The 12,295-nt window shown below is 65.6% G+C and overlaps 1 protein-coding gene across 15 annotated transcripts in view; it reads left to right on the top strand.

The window, feature by feature from the left end:
- Window positions 1-12,295, top strand: part of Brsk2 (BR serine/threonine kinase 2) — a 60,419-nt gene that overhangs the window by 21,648 nt on the left and 26,476 nt on the right. For 13 of the 15 annotated variants that reach the window (XR_011369219.1, XR_011369216.1, XR_011369217.1 and 10 more), the window contains exons 2-4: window positions 7,769-7,863; window positions 8,779-8,864; window positions 10,565-10,705. Coding sequence is in view for 11 of the 15 variants with exons in the window: in XM_070009924.1 (XP_069866025.1) it covers window positions 7,769-7,863; window positions 8,779-8,864; window positions 10,565-10,705 (322 nt within the window). In the remaining 4 variants the exon portion in view is untranslated. Of the gene's footprint in view, window positions 1-7,768; window positions 7,864-8,778; window positions 8,869-10,564; window positions 10,706-12,295 lie in introns of those variants that run through there. The other 2 variants (XM_070009933.1, XM_070009927.1) reach the window with 2 other exon arrangements.

Below are 12,295 nucleotides of genomic sequence, written 5' to 3'. Positions count from 1 at the left end.
CAAGGCAGGCTCCACCTCTGGGCCCTGGGCATTGGGGTGAGAACACCCCTGGGGTCACCGTCCTGCCCATCCTGTCTCTGCATGGCTTGGGCCTCAAGGCAGCCCCCAGGGATCGGCAGCTCTATTTGGCACCTCCTGCCCACGGGCTCGGGAGCTGCTCGGCCTGTTGCCTGGGCAGCACAGAAGCTCCCTGGAGCGAGGGCAGCCTGCAGCAGAGAAGAGGGACTCAGGGTGAGTAGAGGGCCAGGTGAAGACCAGCTGCTCCTGGGCGGCCTCCAGCCTGTCCTGTGGGTGCCCCCTCCTCCTCCAGACGGACAGACAGACAGCAGAGACCTGTGAAACCATGTGGAGCTCACTCGTGTGGGTGTTGCAGTCTGGGGTATAGCGGCATGGGCTATATACCAGCATGGGGTTTGCTGGTGTGGGATTTACCAGTGTGAGATGTACTGATGTGGGCTATACCAGCATGGGGTTTACTGGCATGAGATATACTGATGTGGGATTTACCAACATGAGGTTTACTGGCATGGGATAAACCAGCATGGGGTATACCACTGTGGGATTTACTAGCATGAGATATACTGTCATGGGATACTCTGATGTGGGATCCACCAGTGTGGTGTTTACTGGCATAAGATATACTGGCATGGGGTGTACCAGTGCGGGGTTTACTGGTGTGGGATATGGGGCTGAAATGGGTGCCAATCCCATCACTGGGATGGAGAGCCAGCAGCAGGAACTTTCCCAGCCCTTAAGAGGGGAGAGGGATACAGGATTTCCACGGACAAAACTCAGGCTCCTCTGTGTCCAGCTGGCCAGGGAACAGCTGTCCCTCCTCCAGCATCCATTACGTCTGTGCGTGTCCCTCCCATTGAGGCAGGTGGAGGTGTCAGTGGGGGTGGTTCTGGCCCCAGGACTCACCCCAGGGGCTTTCTGGGATGGGCTGGCCACAGCTCAAAGCTTGGTGAAACTTGGTTGTGCCCAGGGATGGCTGGGAGCTTTGTGCTCCTGACGGACATACGGGACCTTGTGCTCCTGACTGACGGACATACGGGACCTTGTGCTCCTGTGCACAGCGAGGCGGCCCAGGTCGGGGAGGCAGGCCTTGTCGGAGCCTGGACCGGAGCCTGGCCAAGGCACTGCTGCAGTCCCTAGGGTTACCTTACATGTGAGGGGTTCTCTTCCCGGATGCGCCTGTTTACCAGCCCCTCTGATGTCCTGGCCTGGTGTGTGTGTCAGAGACCCCTCTGCTGCTGCCCAGAGCTGGCCCTAGGACGGTCCAGGGTGGCCACGTGTGGGCCCCGGCCGCCCCGCCGTGCCTGTTCTCAGCCGATGCCTGCAGGGTGCAGAACACCTGACCCTGCCCACACAAGGACCCCTCCTCGTGGCTTCTTGCGGACCTTCCTCCAGGGCCGCCCCTGCCGCTGTGGACGGCTTGGCTGCTGCAGGGCAGGCTCAGTGCTGTAGATCCACTCCTCCAAGAGCCAGCGTGGTGCTGCCCCGCCCACCGGGACAGACCCTCCCCGCCCAGGGGCAGGGCCGCCTCGGCGCCTGGCCACGCCCTGAGCACACCCCCCACAGACTTCGGGAAAATGGGTCACTGCGGGCTGTGGCGGTTGCTCTGGGAGCTGAGCTGTGGGGAAACCAGTTCACGCTGGTGTCCTTGGTCCCCGGGGCAGCTGGTGGGAGTGTGGGAGGCACCAAGGGTTCTCAGAGCGCTCTGGGGGCACTTGTCTCCTGAGCCCCAAAATGCGGCTGGTGCATGGCGGGGGGGGGGTGGAGGGGAAGGTGCTGCTCATCAGCTGACTCAGGGCTGGCGCTCTGTGCATCCCGTCCCATGATGAGCCTCCCCTCCCCTCCCCCGCCCTGCCTCTGCCCTCCTCCCGGGCCTGCAGCTGCTGCTGAGGCAGCTAGGATGGTGCCTGTCCCCAAGGCCGCCTGCGGGGTCAGGCCTGCCGCCCGCTGCCGGCCGCGTTCAGCACCGCGGACAGCATCCCTGCGCACAGAGGCCTGCCTCCTCCCCGTGTGGTGCTGCTCTGGTACCTGAGGAGGACGCCTCCTCCCTAGGCCACGTCTCCTTCACAGCTTGCCAGGCCGACACGGGGGGGGGGGGGGGTCAACCCTGCCTGCGCTCCCAGCCCCTGAGCCCTCCCCCCCAGCTGGAATGGGGGAAGCTGAGAGTCCCCTGTGGCTTCCAGGCAGATGACTGATGGCCCCGCAGGTGGGGGCAGGTGGCTGTTGGGAGAAGACAGTGGGCAGCGCCTGTCTGGGGGGGAGGGCGGTGCAGGTGCAGACCCCCTTGTCCCTCAGCCCTGGCCAGGTTTGGGAGCGCAGGCTCCTTCCTCCCCGGCGTACGTGGCCTAGCCCCGCAGGCGCCGGCGCCTCCAGAGCCGAGCACAGAGGGAGCTGCTGGCTCCTTGGCCCTGGTCGCGCCCCCCCCCCCCGGCAGGCTGCCGTGCCATTATCTGTGACACGGTGTATTTTTCCTCTGGATGGGAGCCCATGTTTGTATAAAGACAATAATTAGCGATAAAGTCACAATTGGAAAATAAGCCGCCGTGAGTTGGAGGGCTGGGTAATTAAGGGGGATCGGATCGTGGGCTCTGCACCAGGAGCAGCCATCACGCCGTTCCCAGCTGCAGGCCCGGAGGGCTTCCGGGGCCCCACACCCACTCCAGCTTGTGAGGACACCCCGGCCCCACATCGGGGCACAGTCCCACCTCTGCCTCCTCCTCTGTTCCCAGGGCAGGGCCACACTTTCCTGTGGAGACGGGAAAGGCCCCGGGTATCAGGAAAGCTGTGCGGGCGGGCAAGGCTGGGGAAGTGAGTGCGCAGAGGGAAAGCGGCGAACGCATGCTGGGCAGCTCCCTGCGCCCTGCCGCGTCTTCTCTGCATGGGACACTTGCTCACCAGTGGGCGGGGTGCGTGTTGCCACCAGGGAGGCCCACCGCCTCCTCGCCTGCTGTCTGGGAGCCCCATGTGCACACGGCCTCTGTTGCACACTGCTGTCTGGGAGCCCCGTGTGCACACGGCCTCTGTTGCACACTGCTGTCTGGGAGCCCTGTATTCACAGCCTCTGTTGCACACTGCTGTCTGGGAGCCCTGTATTCACAGCCTCTGTTGCACACTGCTGTCTGGGAGCCCTGTATTCACAGCCTCTGTTGCACACTGCTGTCTGGGAGCCCTGTATTCACAGCCTCTGTTGCACACTGCTGTCTGGGAGCCCCGCGTGCACATGCCGCTGTTGCACACTGCTGTCTGGGAGCCTTGTGTTCACAGCTTCTGTTGCACACTGCTGTCTGGGAGCCCTGTATTCACAGCCTCTGTTGCACACTGCTGTCTGGGAGCCCCGTGTGCACACGGCCTCTGTTGCACACTGCTGTCTGGGAGCCCTGTATTCACAGCCTCTGTTGCACACTGCTGTCTGGGAGCCTTGTGTTCACAGCTTCTGTTGCGCACTGCTGTCTAGGAGTTGTGGTGCCATGCCTCCAGGTGTCTCCTCTGTTGGGGTAGAGGAAGACAGTGCCTGGTGCTGAGCCTACGCTTGGCAAGCCTTGGGTGCAACCGGTGGTTGCATCAGCCTCTTTTAGAAACATTTTTTTCTTGTTGGTCCTGGGGCTTGAACTCGGGGCCTGGGCACTGTTCCTGAGCTCTTTTGCTCAAGGCTAGTGCTCTCCCACTTAAGAGCTACAGCTCCACCTCTGGTTTTCTGGTGGTTAATTGGAGATAAGAGTCTCACAGACTTTCCTGCCCAGGCTGGCTTTGAACTGTGATCCACAGATCTCAGCCTCCTGAGTAGCCAGAATGACAGGCGTGAGTCACGTGGCTTTACTTCCTTTAAATTGTTGTTATGAAGGTGTGCAGAGTGTTGCAGTTACTTCAGTGATGCAGTGGGTACACTTCTCTTTGGACCCTGTCACCTGCTGCAGCCTCTTAATCTTTGACCTCTGGGGAGTTGGCCCAGTGTTGCTGTGGTCTTGCTCAGGTTAGCACCCAGTTCCTCTGGCTGCTGAGGTGGCACCACATTTTCCGACCCTCAGCTCATCTGAGGCCAGAGCGGGGAGGTGCACCATGCATGTGCTGGTTAGTGTGTGCATATGCCTGTGAGCGTTTGTATACACACGGGGTGAATGCACATATGCTGGTGGTAAGCATATGGCAGTGCAGCGAGCATGTGGAGATGAGTGGGTGTGCACACATGCACCTGGAGGTGAGTGTGGGTTGTGAGAGGTGTGCATAAGATCCACAGACTAGAAGTGGGGTAGGCACAGATGTCTGAGAGGCGTGTCTGTGATTGGTGGCAGTTGCTTGTGGATGCATAGGCGTGTGGAACTGCGTGCATACGTATGGGATGAGCCTACATGTGCACAGGTCTGCACTGTGCAGAGATGTGTGTACATGTGTGGGTTGAGTCTATACGGGTGTGCATATGCGTGCACATGGGTGAGTACATGAGTGCACACATGCATGTGGAGGTGAGCGGGGGTATGCACTATGTGGAGATGTATTTCCACGTGTGTGGGTGAGCAGACTTGCATGTAGAGGTGAGTGCATGCATGCAGGTGAGTCTGTACATAGGTTGCACAGTTGCATGTGGAACTGCTCACATGAGTGTGCACATGCATGTGGGGGTGCACCTATGGGTACACATACTTTGTGGAATGTGCACAGTATGTGCAGGGTACTTATGGGGTAAGTGTGGATCGCACACATGCATGTGGAATGTGCCTGCATGCACACGTGGGGTGTGAGCACACATGTAGTCAGCATACATGCACAGCAGGGTGTGTGTGTGTGTGTGTGTGTGTGTGTGTGTGTGTGTGTGTGTGTGTGTGTGTGCGCATGTGTGTGTCGGGGGCTGCAAGCCCTGAGGCTGCCTCCTTCCCAAGGTCAGCTGACCGGTGTTGGCTCTGTGTACACTTGGCTGTGCTGTTGCTTTTCATGGCTGCACAGGGCCTGTGCTGCCGCAGTGGAAGGACAGTGTAACAGGGAAGGGCCTGTGCTGTGGTGTTCCTCACTCTGATCCTTGCAGAGCTGAACCGAGGCCCGGCCCACCTGACCTGGGATGCAGTCCTCTGGGGATTTTGCCTGCCATGCCCCCTCCCACTGGCTGGCCTGGTCCTGATTGCATCCTGGGTCATGGCCAGCTTTGCCCTCTGGATCTCCCGAGGGGCTCATCGTTCTCAGTGTTTCTGGGCCATTCTTGCATCTCCTCTGCCACCCTTGTCCTCATCTCTGGCTCTGTCTTCCTGGTAACTGGTGCTGAAGGAGTCTCTGGCTGTGTCCTCCAGGAAGTGGGTGCTGAATGGCAGGGGACAGAGCAGCATGTGCTGGAGGAGCAGGTGGTGGAGCAGTGGGTGATGGAGGAGCAGCAGGTGACGGAGCAGCGGTCCTGTTGGAGCAGTGGGTGATGGAGGAGCAGGTGATGAAGGAGCAGGTGATGGAGCAGCGGGTAATGGAGGAGCAGGTGATGGAGCAGTGGGTGATGGAGCAGTGGGTGATGGAGGAGCAGGTGATGGAGCAGCGGGTGATGAGGAGTGGGTGATGGAGGAGCAGCAGGTGACGGAGGAGCGGGTGATGGAGCAGTGGGTGATGGAGCAGCGGGTGATGGAGGAGCGGGTGATGGAGGAGCGGGTGATGGAGCAGTGGGTGATGCAGGGTGATGGAGGAGCAGGTGATGGAGGAGCGGGTGATGGAGCAGGGGGTGACGGAGCAGCGGGTGATGGAGGATTGGGTGATGAGGAGCGGGTGATTGAGGAGCGGGTGATGGAGGGTTAGGGTTGATGGAGCAGCAGGTGATGGAGGAGCAGGTGATGGAGCAGTGGGTGACGGAGGAGCAGCAGGTGATGGAGGAGCGGGTGATGGAGCAGCGGGTGATGGAGGAGCAGGTGACGGAGGAGTGTGTGACAGAGCAGGGGGTGACGGAGCAGCGGGTGGTGGAGGATCAGTGGGTGATGGAGGATCAGTGGGTGACGGAGGAGCCGGTGACGGAGCAGCGGGTGATAGAGCAGCGGGTGATGGAGGAGCAGGTGATGGAGCAGTGGGTGATGGAGGAGTGGGTGATGGAGGGTTAGGGTTAGGGTTAGCTAGGTTGATGGAGCAGCGGGTGATGGAGGAGCAGGTGATGGAGCAGTGGGTGATGGAGGAGTGGGTGATGGAGGGTTAGAGTTAGGGTTAGGGTTGATGGAGCAGCGGGTGATGGAGGAGCAGGTGATGGAGCAGTGGGTGATGGAGGAGTGGGTGATGGAGGAGCGGGTGATGGAGCAGTGGATGATGGAGGAGCAGCAGGTGATGGAGGAGCGGGTGATGGAGCCTCGGGTGATGGAGCAGTGGGTGATGAAGCAGCGGTTGATGGAGGATCAGTGGGAGATGGAGGATCAGTGGGTGACGGAGGAGCGGGTGACGGAGCAGCGGGTGACGGAGCAGCGGGTGATGGAGCAGCGGGTGATGGAGCAGCGGGTGATGGAGGAGCAGGTGATGGAGCAGTGGGTGATGGAGGAGTGGGTGATGGAGGGTTAGGGTTAGGGTTGATGGAGCAGTGGGTGATGGAGGGGCAGGTGATGGAGCAGTGGGTGATGGAGGAGCAGCAGGTGACGGAGGAGCGGGTGATGGCGCAGTGGTGATGGAGGAGCAGCGGGTGATGGCGCAGTGGTGATGGAGCAGTGGGTGATGGAGGAGCAGCGGGTGATGGTGCAGTGGTGATGGAGGAGCAGCGGGTGATGGAGGAGCAGCGGGTGATGGCACAGTGGTGATGGAGCAGCGGGTGATGGAGGAGCAGCGGGTGATGGAGCAGTGGGTGATGGAGCAGTGGGTGATGGAGCAGCGGGTGATGGCGCAGTGGTGATGGAGGAGCCCTTGCCACTGGGAGGATATCTCTGGCTACTTGTTACCCTGGCTCCTGTTTCCCATTAGAGCCTTCAGCTTGGGGGCGGCGGTGGGGGCTTCCACTGGCCAGCCTTGCTAGCGAGGTTCTGTGAAAGGGGCCTGACCTGGTGCAGGCCTTCTGTCGGGGGCTCACCCATCCGTCGTGGGTGTCCTGGGGCCTGGGTGTGAGGAGTTGGGTTGGGCCGCAGCTCCGAGATGGTGAACTCTGTGTGAGTGGCAGAGGCTGTTGGCACCCACCTCCCTCTGCCCTCCAGTGCTCGTGGCTCTCCCCTGTCTGAGCGAGAATCACAGGCTCTCACGCCAGATCAAAGGCGGCCAGCAAGAGGCCCCCGGAGCCTGTGCCAGGCCTCAGAGGTGGCCTTCTGCAGCCAGTGTGCCCCACGAGGCCACTGCCTAGCCTGGGCTCCCACACAAGCCAGTCCAGCCATGTCCCCGGGGAAGCCCAGCTCCTACACGCCCTGGCTCAGCAGTGAGTGCTGGCCAGGGAGGAGTCCACCCCTCTGGGGGCAGCGCTCCGTTCAGCCTGGAGACAGAGCCCTCTGCGGAACGCCTGGGCTTCAGCACCCAGTCAGCACAGTGTGAGCAGACAGGAGCAGTGGCACTGTGGCCGTGACCGCGCGGGTGGGAGTGTGAGCCGGGTGTGTGCCGTGTAGGGGGCCGTGGGCCACTGTCGGGGAGCCCGGCTCACCGTCCTGGGATGGGGACTGCAGAGATCAAGGCTGCCTTCCGGGAAGTCGTTCCGGTGGGCTGCCGCGGGGCTTCCGGGCAGCCCTGCCATGGAACCTGGTGGGCCAGGGCTCAGTGGGTGAGGGGGAGCAGGACGCGAGCCCCGAGTACCACGGGGACCTGCTGGCTGGCAGGTGACCAGCCCCTCCCCCCACAGGCCTTGTGAAGCTGGGGATTCACTGTGTCACGTGCCAGAAAGTGGCCATCAAAATCGTCAACCGCGAGAAGCTCAGCGAGTCGGTGCTGATGAAGGTGAGCGGCGGGCCGGGTGGGGAGGGCTCCCGTGCCCCCTCACCTGAACGGAGGCAGGCCGCCCCCAGGCTGCCCGGCCCCTTCCCCTCCGTCCACTCCTGCTGGCTGGAGGACGGGCCGGGCCAGCTGCCTGGGCCTTGGTTTCCCCGGCTGGGGTGGAGAGGCCCTGCCCCTACCAGCGGTGAGGAGGGCAGATGGGTCTGGGAAGGCAAAGGGACCTGGGGGAGGGGGGCAGTTCTAAGGGGAGGACGGGAGCTGGGTGGGGTCTTCGGAGCTGGCCTGGCCCTGGAGGTGGGGCTGAGACGTGGGTGGGGCAGGGATGTGTGGACTTGGGGACCTGCGCAGGTGAGAGTCGGAGTCTGAGCTGCGGGGAGGGACCCCGCTGCGTGGCCTTGCCCGCACAGGCCCACATGGGAGGAGGAGGGCTGTGGACAGGGACGGGGGTCCCGGCTGGTGTCCAGCGCAGGCCTGGCAGCTGCCCTCTGCCAGCCCCCACAGGGACAGGGTAGCCGTGGGAGTCTTCTGGGCCAGCACGCGCCCCTCCCTGGAGTCCTGGGCTGGCCTCTGCCGTCCCCACGTGGGGGAGACTGCACGTGCTCCCTGCAGAGCCTGCCGCACCTGCATCCATGTCCTCAGCCCTCCTACCCGTGGCTCCCTGCTCGCCACCCTGCCCTGGATGCCCTGCCTGGTGCCCGCCCCACTGGACTTCCCACCGCAGGGCAGAGCCAGAGGCTGGCAGAGGGCAGACGCGTCCCCTTTCTAGCCTGGCCCCTGATACAGTGTCCGACAGTGAAGAGGCACACCGGGCCTGAGAGGGAGGGCCTGCCTGGCGCCCCCTCCCCCTGCCAGGAGGGAGGGAGCCCCGCCCTGGGCTGGAGCCCCGCTGCAGTGGCTCTGACCTCTCTTCCTGGGCAGGTGGAGCGGGAGATCGCCATCCTGAAGCTCATCGAACACCCCCACGTCCTGAAGCTGCATGACGTCTATGAAAACAAAAAATATTTGTAGGTATTGCTGGGCCTCAAGAGCGGGGTGGGGAGGCCAGCAGATACAGGTCCTCTCCCGGGCCTGGGGCTGGGGCTGGCCAGCAGATCCCAGCTGCTGCCCTTTACCCTGGCGAGCTGCTGCGAGGGAGCCTGGGCCGGTGGCAGGGGTCACCTCGCTGCTGGGACCCGCAGGGCCATCATCAGGCTAAGACCCCACAGGGACAGGCCTCCGGTCAGCGGTGCCCCTGGACCCACTGAGGCTCCCTGCCCCGCTGCCAGGGCTGCCCGGCCCCCAGCTCCCGCTGCGCCCCAGCTCCAGGCTGCCCCGCAGGTCACTGGTCCCCTCCCGGCCTGGGCTCCCGCCCAGCCCCTGGCGTAGAGCCCCTCACTGGCCTGCCTGGCTGGGGTCCTTGCGCCTCTGGGGGTGGCCGCCCACCGCACCGCCGAGGGGGGGGAGGACCTGGCATGTAATAGCATCCACGTGCGCCCTGTGTGGAGTGGGGGCTGGGTGAGGAGGTAGACACAGGGGCGGCCGGGACCCTGCGCTCAGGGTCCTGGGGCCCCACCCGCAGTCGCGCCTGCCATCCACCTGCTCACTGGCTTGCTATGGGTGAGTGCAGCCAGGGCCAGGCGCGGGCCGGCATGGTTTTGGAGCTAGCTCTCGCCGCATACAAATGGCCGGAGAGAGGAGAGAAGGGCTCTTCTCAGCGCGGATGGTGGGGTGTCGGGGGCTCCGTAGCAGAGACTCTGTCACCTCAAGGCCTCAGGGCAGGGGCATGGTGGTCTTGGGCCTCCCTCCAGTGCTGGCAAAGTCGGGGACTGCTGAGGGGCTCAACTGTGGCCCTACCCCCATCCACTCCGTGGGGGGCAGACAGGTGGAGACACAGCTGTGCCCAGCTTCACGGCCCCCACTGCCGCGCCCGCCTGGAGGCGGGGTGAGGAAGTGCCCAGCCCTGGGAGCTGTTCTAGGACAGAACTGAATGGCCGGTGCTAGCCGCGGGCCCGAGGAAGGGCTGGTCAGGCTCTGGGGAGAAGGCCCTTTCTCCCCTGGGAAGGAGTCATGGGGCCCGAGGCCGGGTTCTGGGCAGGAGGGGCTGGCTTGGGGGTGAGCAGCATGCAGGCAGTCCGGCTCGGCGCCAGGAGCGTCCTGTCCTGTGAGGTCCTCCCTCGCTCCTCCACGCCCCAGCACGGCTCAGCAGCGGTGGCCCCGCCCCGCCCACAGCCAGGCTCGCCCGGGCCCGAGGGGCCTGAGGTCTCCAGGTACCCGCTTGGCTGCTGCCACTGCCGCCTCCCTGGCCAAAGGGCCTGGGGCAACCGAGGCCCAGGAGGGCCAGTCCATGCTCAGAGGGGCCTGGGGGGGGCTGAAGGCGGGGGTGCTCCCTTGTCAAAGCTGACTCCTCCACACCTCGTGGCCCTCCGTGCAGAGCCAGAGTGGCCGTGGGTCCCTCAGCCCGCGGGCAGCCTTCCCTGCCTGGCGGAGGAGCCGTTGGCACGGAGGCCTGAGACAGGCCCGGCCCCAGAGTGGGCCTGCCTGCCACGGCTGTGCGCTGCACCCTCCCCGAGAGGGCAGAGCCTGCTGGCGGCTGGGCGCCCGGGGCCCACGGGGTGGGCGGCACCGCGCTGAGCCAGCTCTGGGGCTCCCCACCCCGGCAGGAGGTGGGCAGGAGGGCGCGGCCTGCCAGGAGGCCGTGGTGGCATTGACGCCCCTTGTCTCGCAGATACCTGGTGCTAGAGCACGTATCTGGGGGAGAGCTGTTTGACTACCTGGTGAAGAAGGGGAGGCTGACCCCCAAGGAGGCCCGCAAGTTCTTCCGGCAGATCATCTCCGCTCTGGACTTCTGCCACAGCCACTCCATATGGTGGGTGCTGCCCCAGGGCGGGCAGTGGGCCCTCCCCACCTGGCCTGGCCCAGGGCGGGCAGCCTGCCCTCCCCCTCCCCCCCAGGGCTGGCAACGTGCCCCTCCCCCTCCCCTCCCCCAGGGCAGGCAGCCTGCCCTCCCCCTCCCCCCCCCAGGGCAGGCAGCGTGCCCTCCCCCTCCCCCCCAGGGCTGGCAGCGTGCCCTCCCCCTCCCCCCCAGGGCTGGCAGCGTGCCCTCCCCCTCCCCCCCCCAGGGCAGGCAGCGTGCCCTCCCCCCTCCCCTCCCCCAGGGCAGGCAGCGTGCCCTCCCCCTCCCCCGCCCCAGGGCTGGCAGCGCGCCCTCCCCCTCCCCCCCCCAGGGCTGGCAACATGCCCCTCCCCCTCCCCTCCCCCAGGGCGGGCAGCCTGCCCTCCCCCTCCCCCCCAGGGCAGGCAGCCTGCCCTCCCCCTCCCCCCCAGGGCTGGCAGCGTGCCCTCCCCCTCCCCCCCCAGGGCAGGCAGCCTGCCCTCCCCCCCTCCCCCCCAGGGCAGGCAGCGCGCCCTCCCCCTCCCCCCCAGGGCAGGCAGCGTGCCCTCCCCCTCCCCCCCAGGGCAGGCAGCGCGCCCTCCCCCTCCCCCCCAGGGCAGGCAGCGTGCCCTCCCCCCTCCCCTCCCCCAGGGCAGGCAGCGCGCCCTCCCCCTCCCCCCCCAGGGCTGGCAGCGTGCCCTCCCCCCTCCCCCCCCCAGGGCAGGCAGCGCGCCCTCCCCCCCTCCCCCCCCAGGGCTGGCAGCGTGCCCTCCCCCTCCCCCCCAGGGCAGGCAGCGCGCCCTCCCCCTCCCCCCCAGGGCTGGCAGCGTGCCCTCCCCCTCCCCCCCAGGGCAGGCACCGTGCCCTCCCCCTCCCCCCCAGGGCTGGCAACGTGCCCTCCCCCTCCCCCCCCAGGGCAGGCAGCGTGCCCTCCCCCTCCCCCCCCAGGGCTGGCAACGTGCCCTCCCCCTCCCCTCCCCCAGGGCAGGCAGCGCGCCCTCCCCCTCCCCCCCCAGGGCTGGCAACGTGCCCTCCCCCTCCCCCCCCAGGGCAGGCAGCCTGCCCTCCCCCTCCCCCCCAGGGCTGGCAACATGCCCCTCCCCCTCCCCTCCCCCAGGGCAGGCAGCGCGCCCTCCCCTGACCCCACCCAGCCCAGTTCTTCCAGGGAGCAGTAGGAAGGCCACCAAGTACCCAGGGGCCTCAGCTCCACCCCTATATGATCTGGTCCTCCCTCCCCCCTCCAGCTGCCAATTTCAGCCCAAATCCCACACCCCCTGCTCCCCTCCCCACCATGGGGAGACATCCTGATTCTCCCACAGGGACGGGCTGGCCACTTCCCGCTGGCCACCTGTGAGATGGGGGCCCGGCTGCCCACCCCCGTGGAGGGATTGGGGAGGGGAGCGGCCCCCCCCGTGGAGGGATTAGGGAGGGGAGCGGCCCCCCCGTGGAGGGATTGGGGAGGGGAGCGCCCCCCCCCGTGGAGGGATTGGGGAGGGGAGCGGCCCCCCGTGGAGGGATTGGGGAGGGGAGCGGCCCCCCGTGGAGGGATTGGGGAGGGGAGCGGCCCCCCGTGGAGGGATTGGG

The sequence above is a fragment of the Dipodomys merriami genome, unplaced genomic scaffold, assembly GCF_024711535.1.
Source record: "Dipodomys merriami isolate MVZ:Mamm:240054 unplaced genomic scaffold, mDipMer1.0.p SCAF_78, whole genome shotgun sequence".
Taxonomy (NCBI): Eukaryota; Metazoa; Chordata; class Mammalia; order Rodentia; family Heteromyidae; genus Dipodomys; species Dipodomys merriami.
The sequence above is the reverse complement of the archived record's forward strand: the minus strand, read 5'-3'. Positions and strand labels throughout refer to the sequence as shown.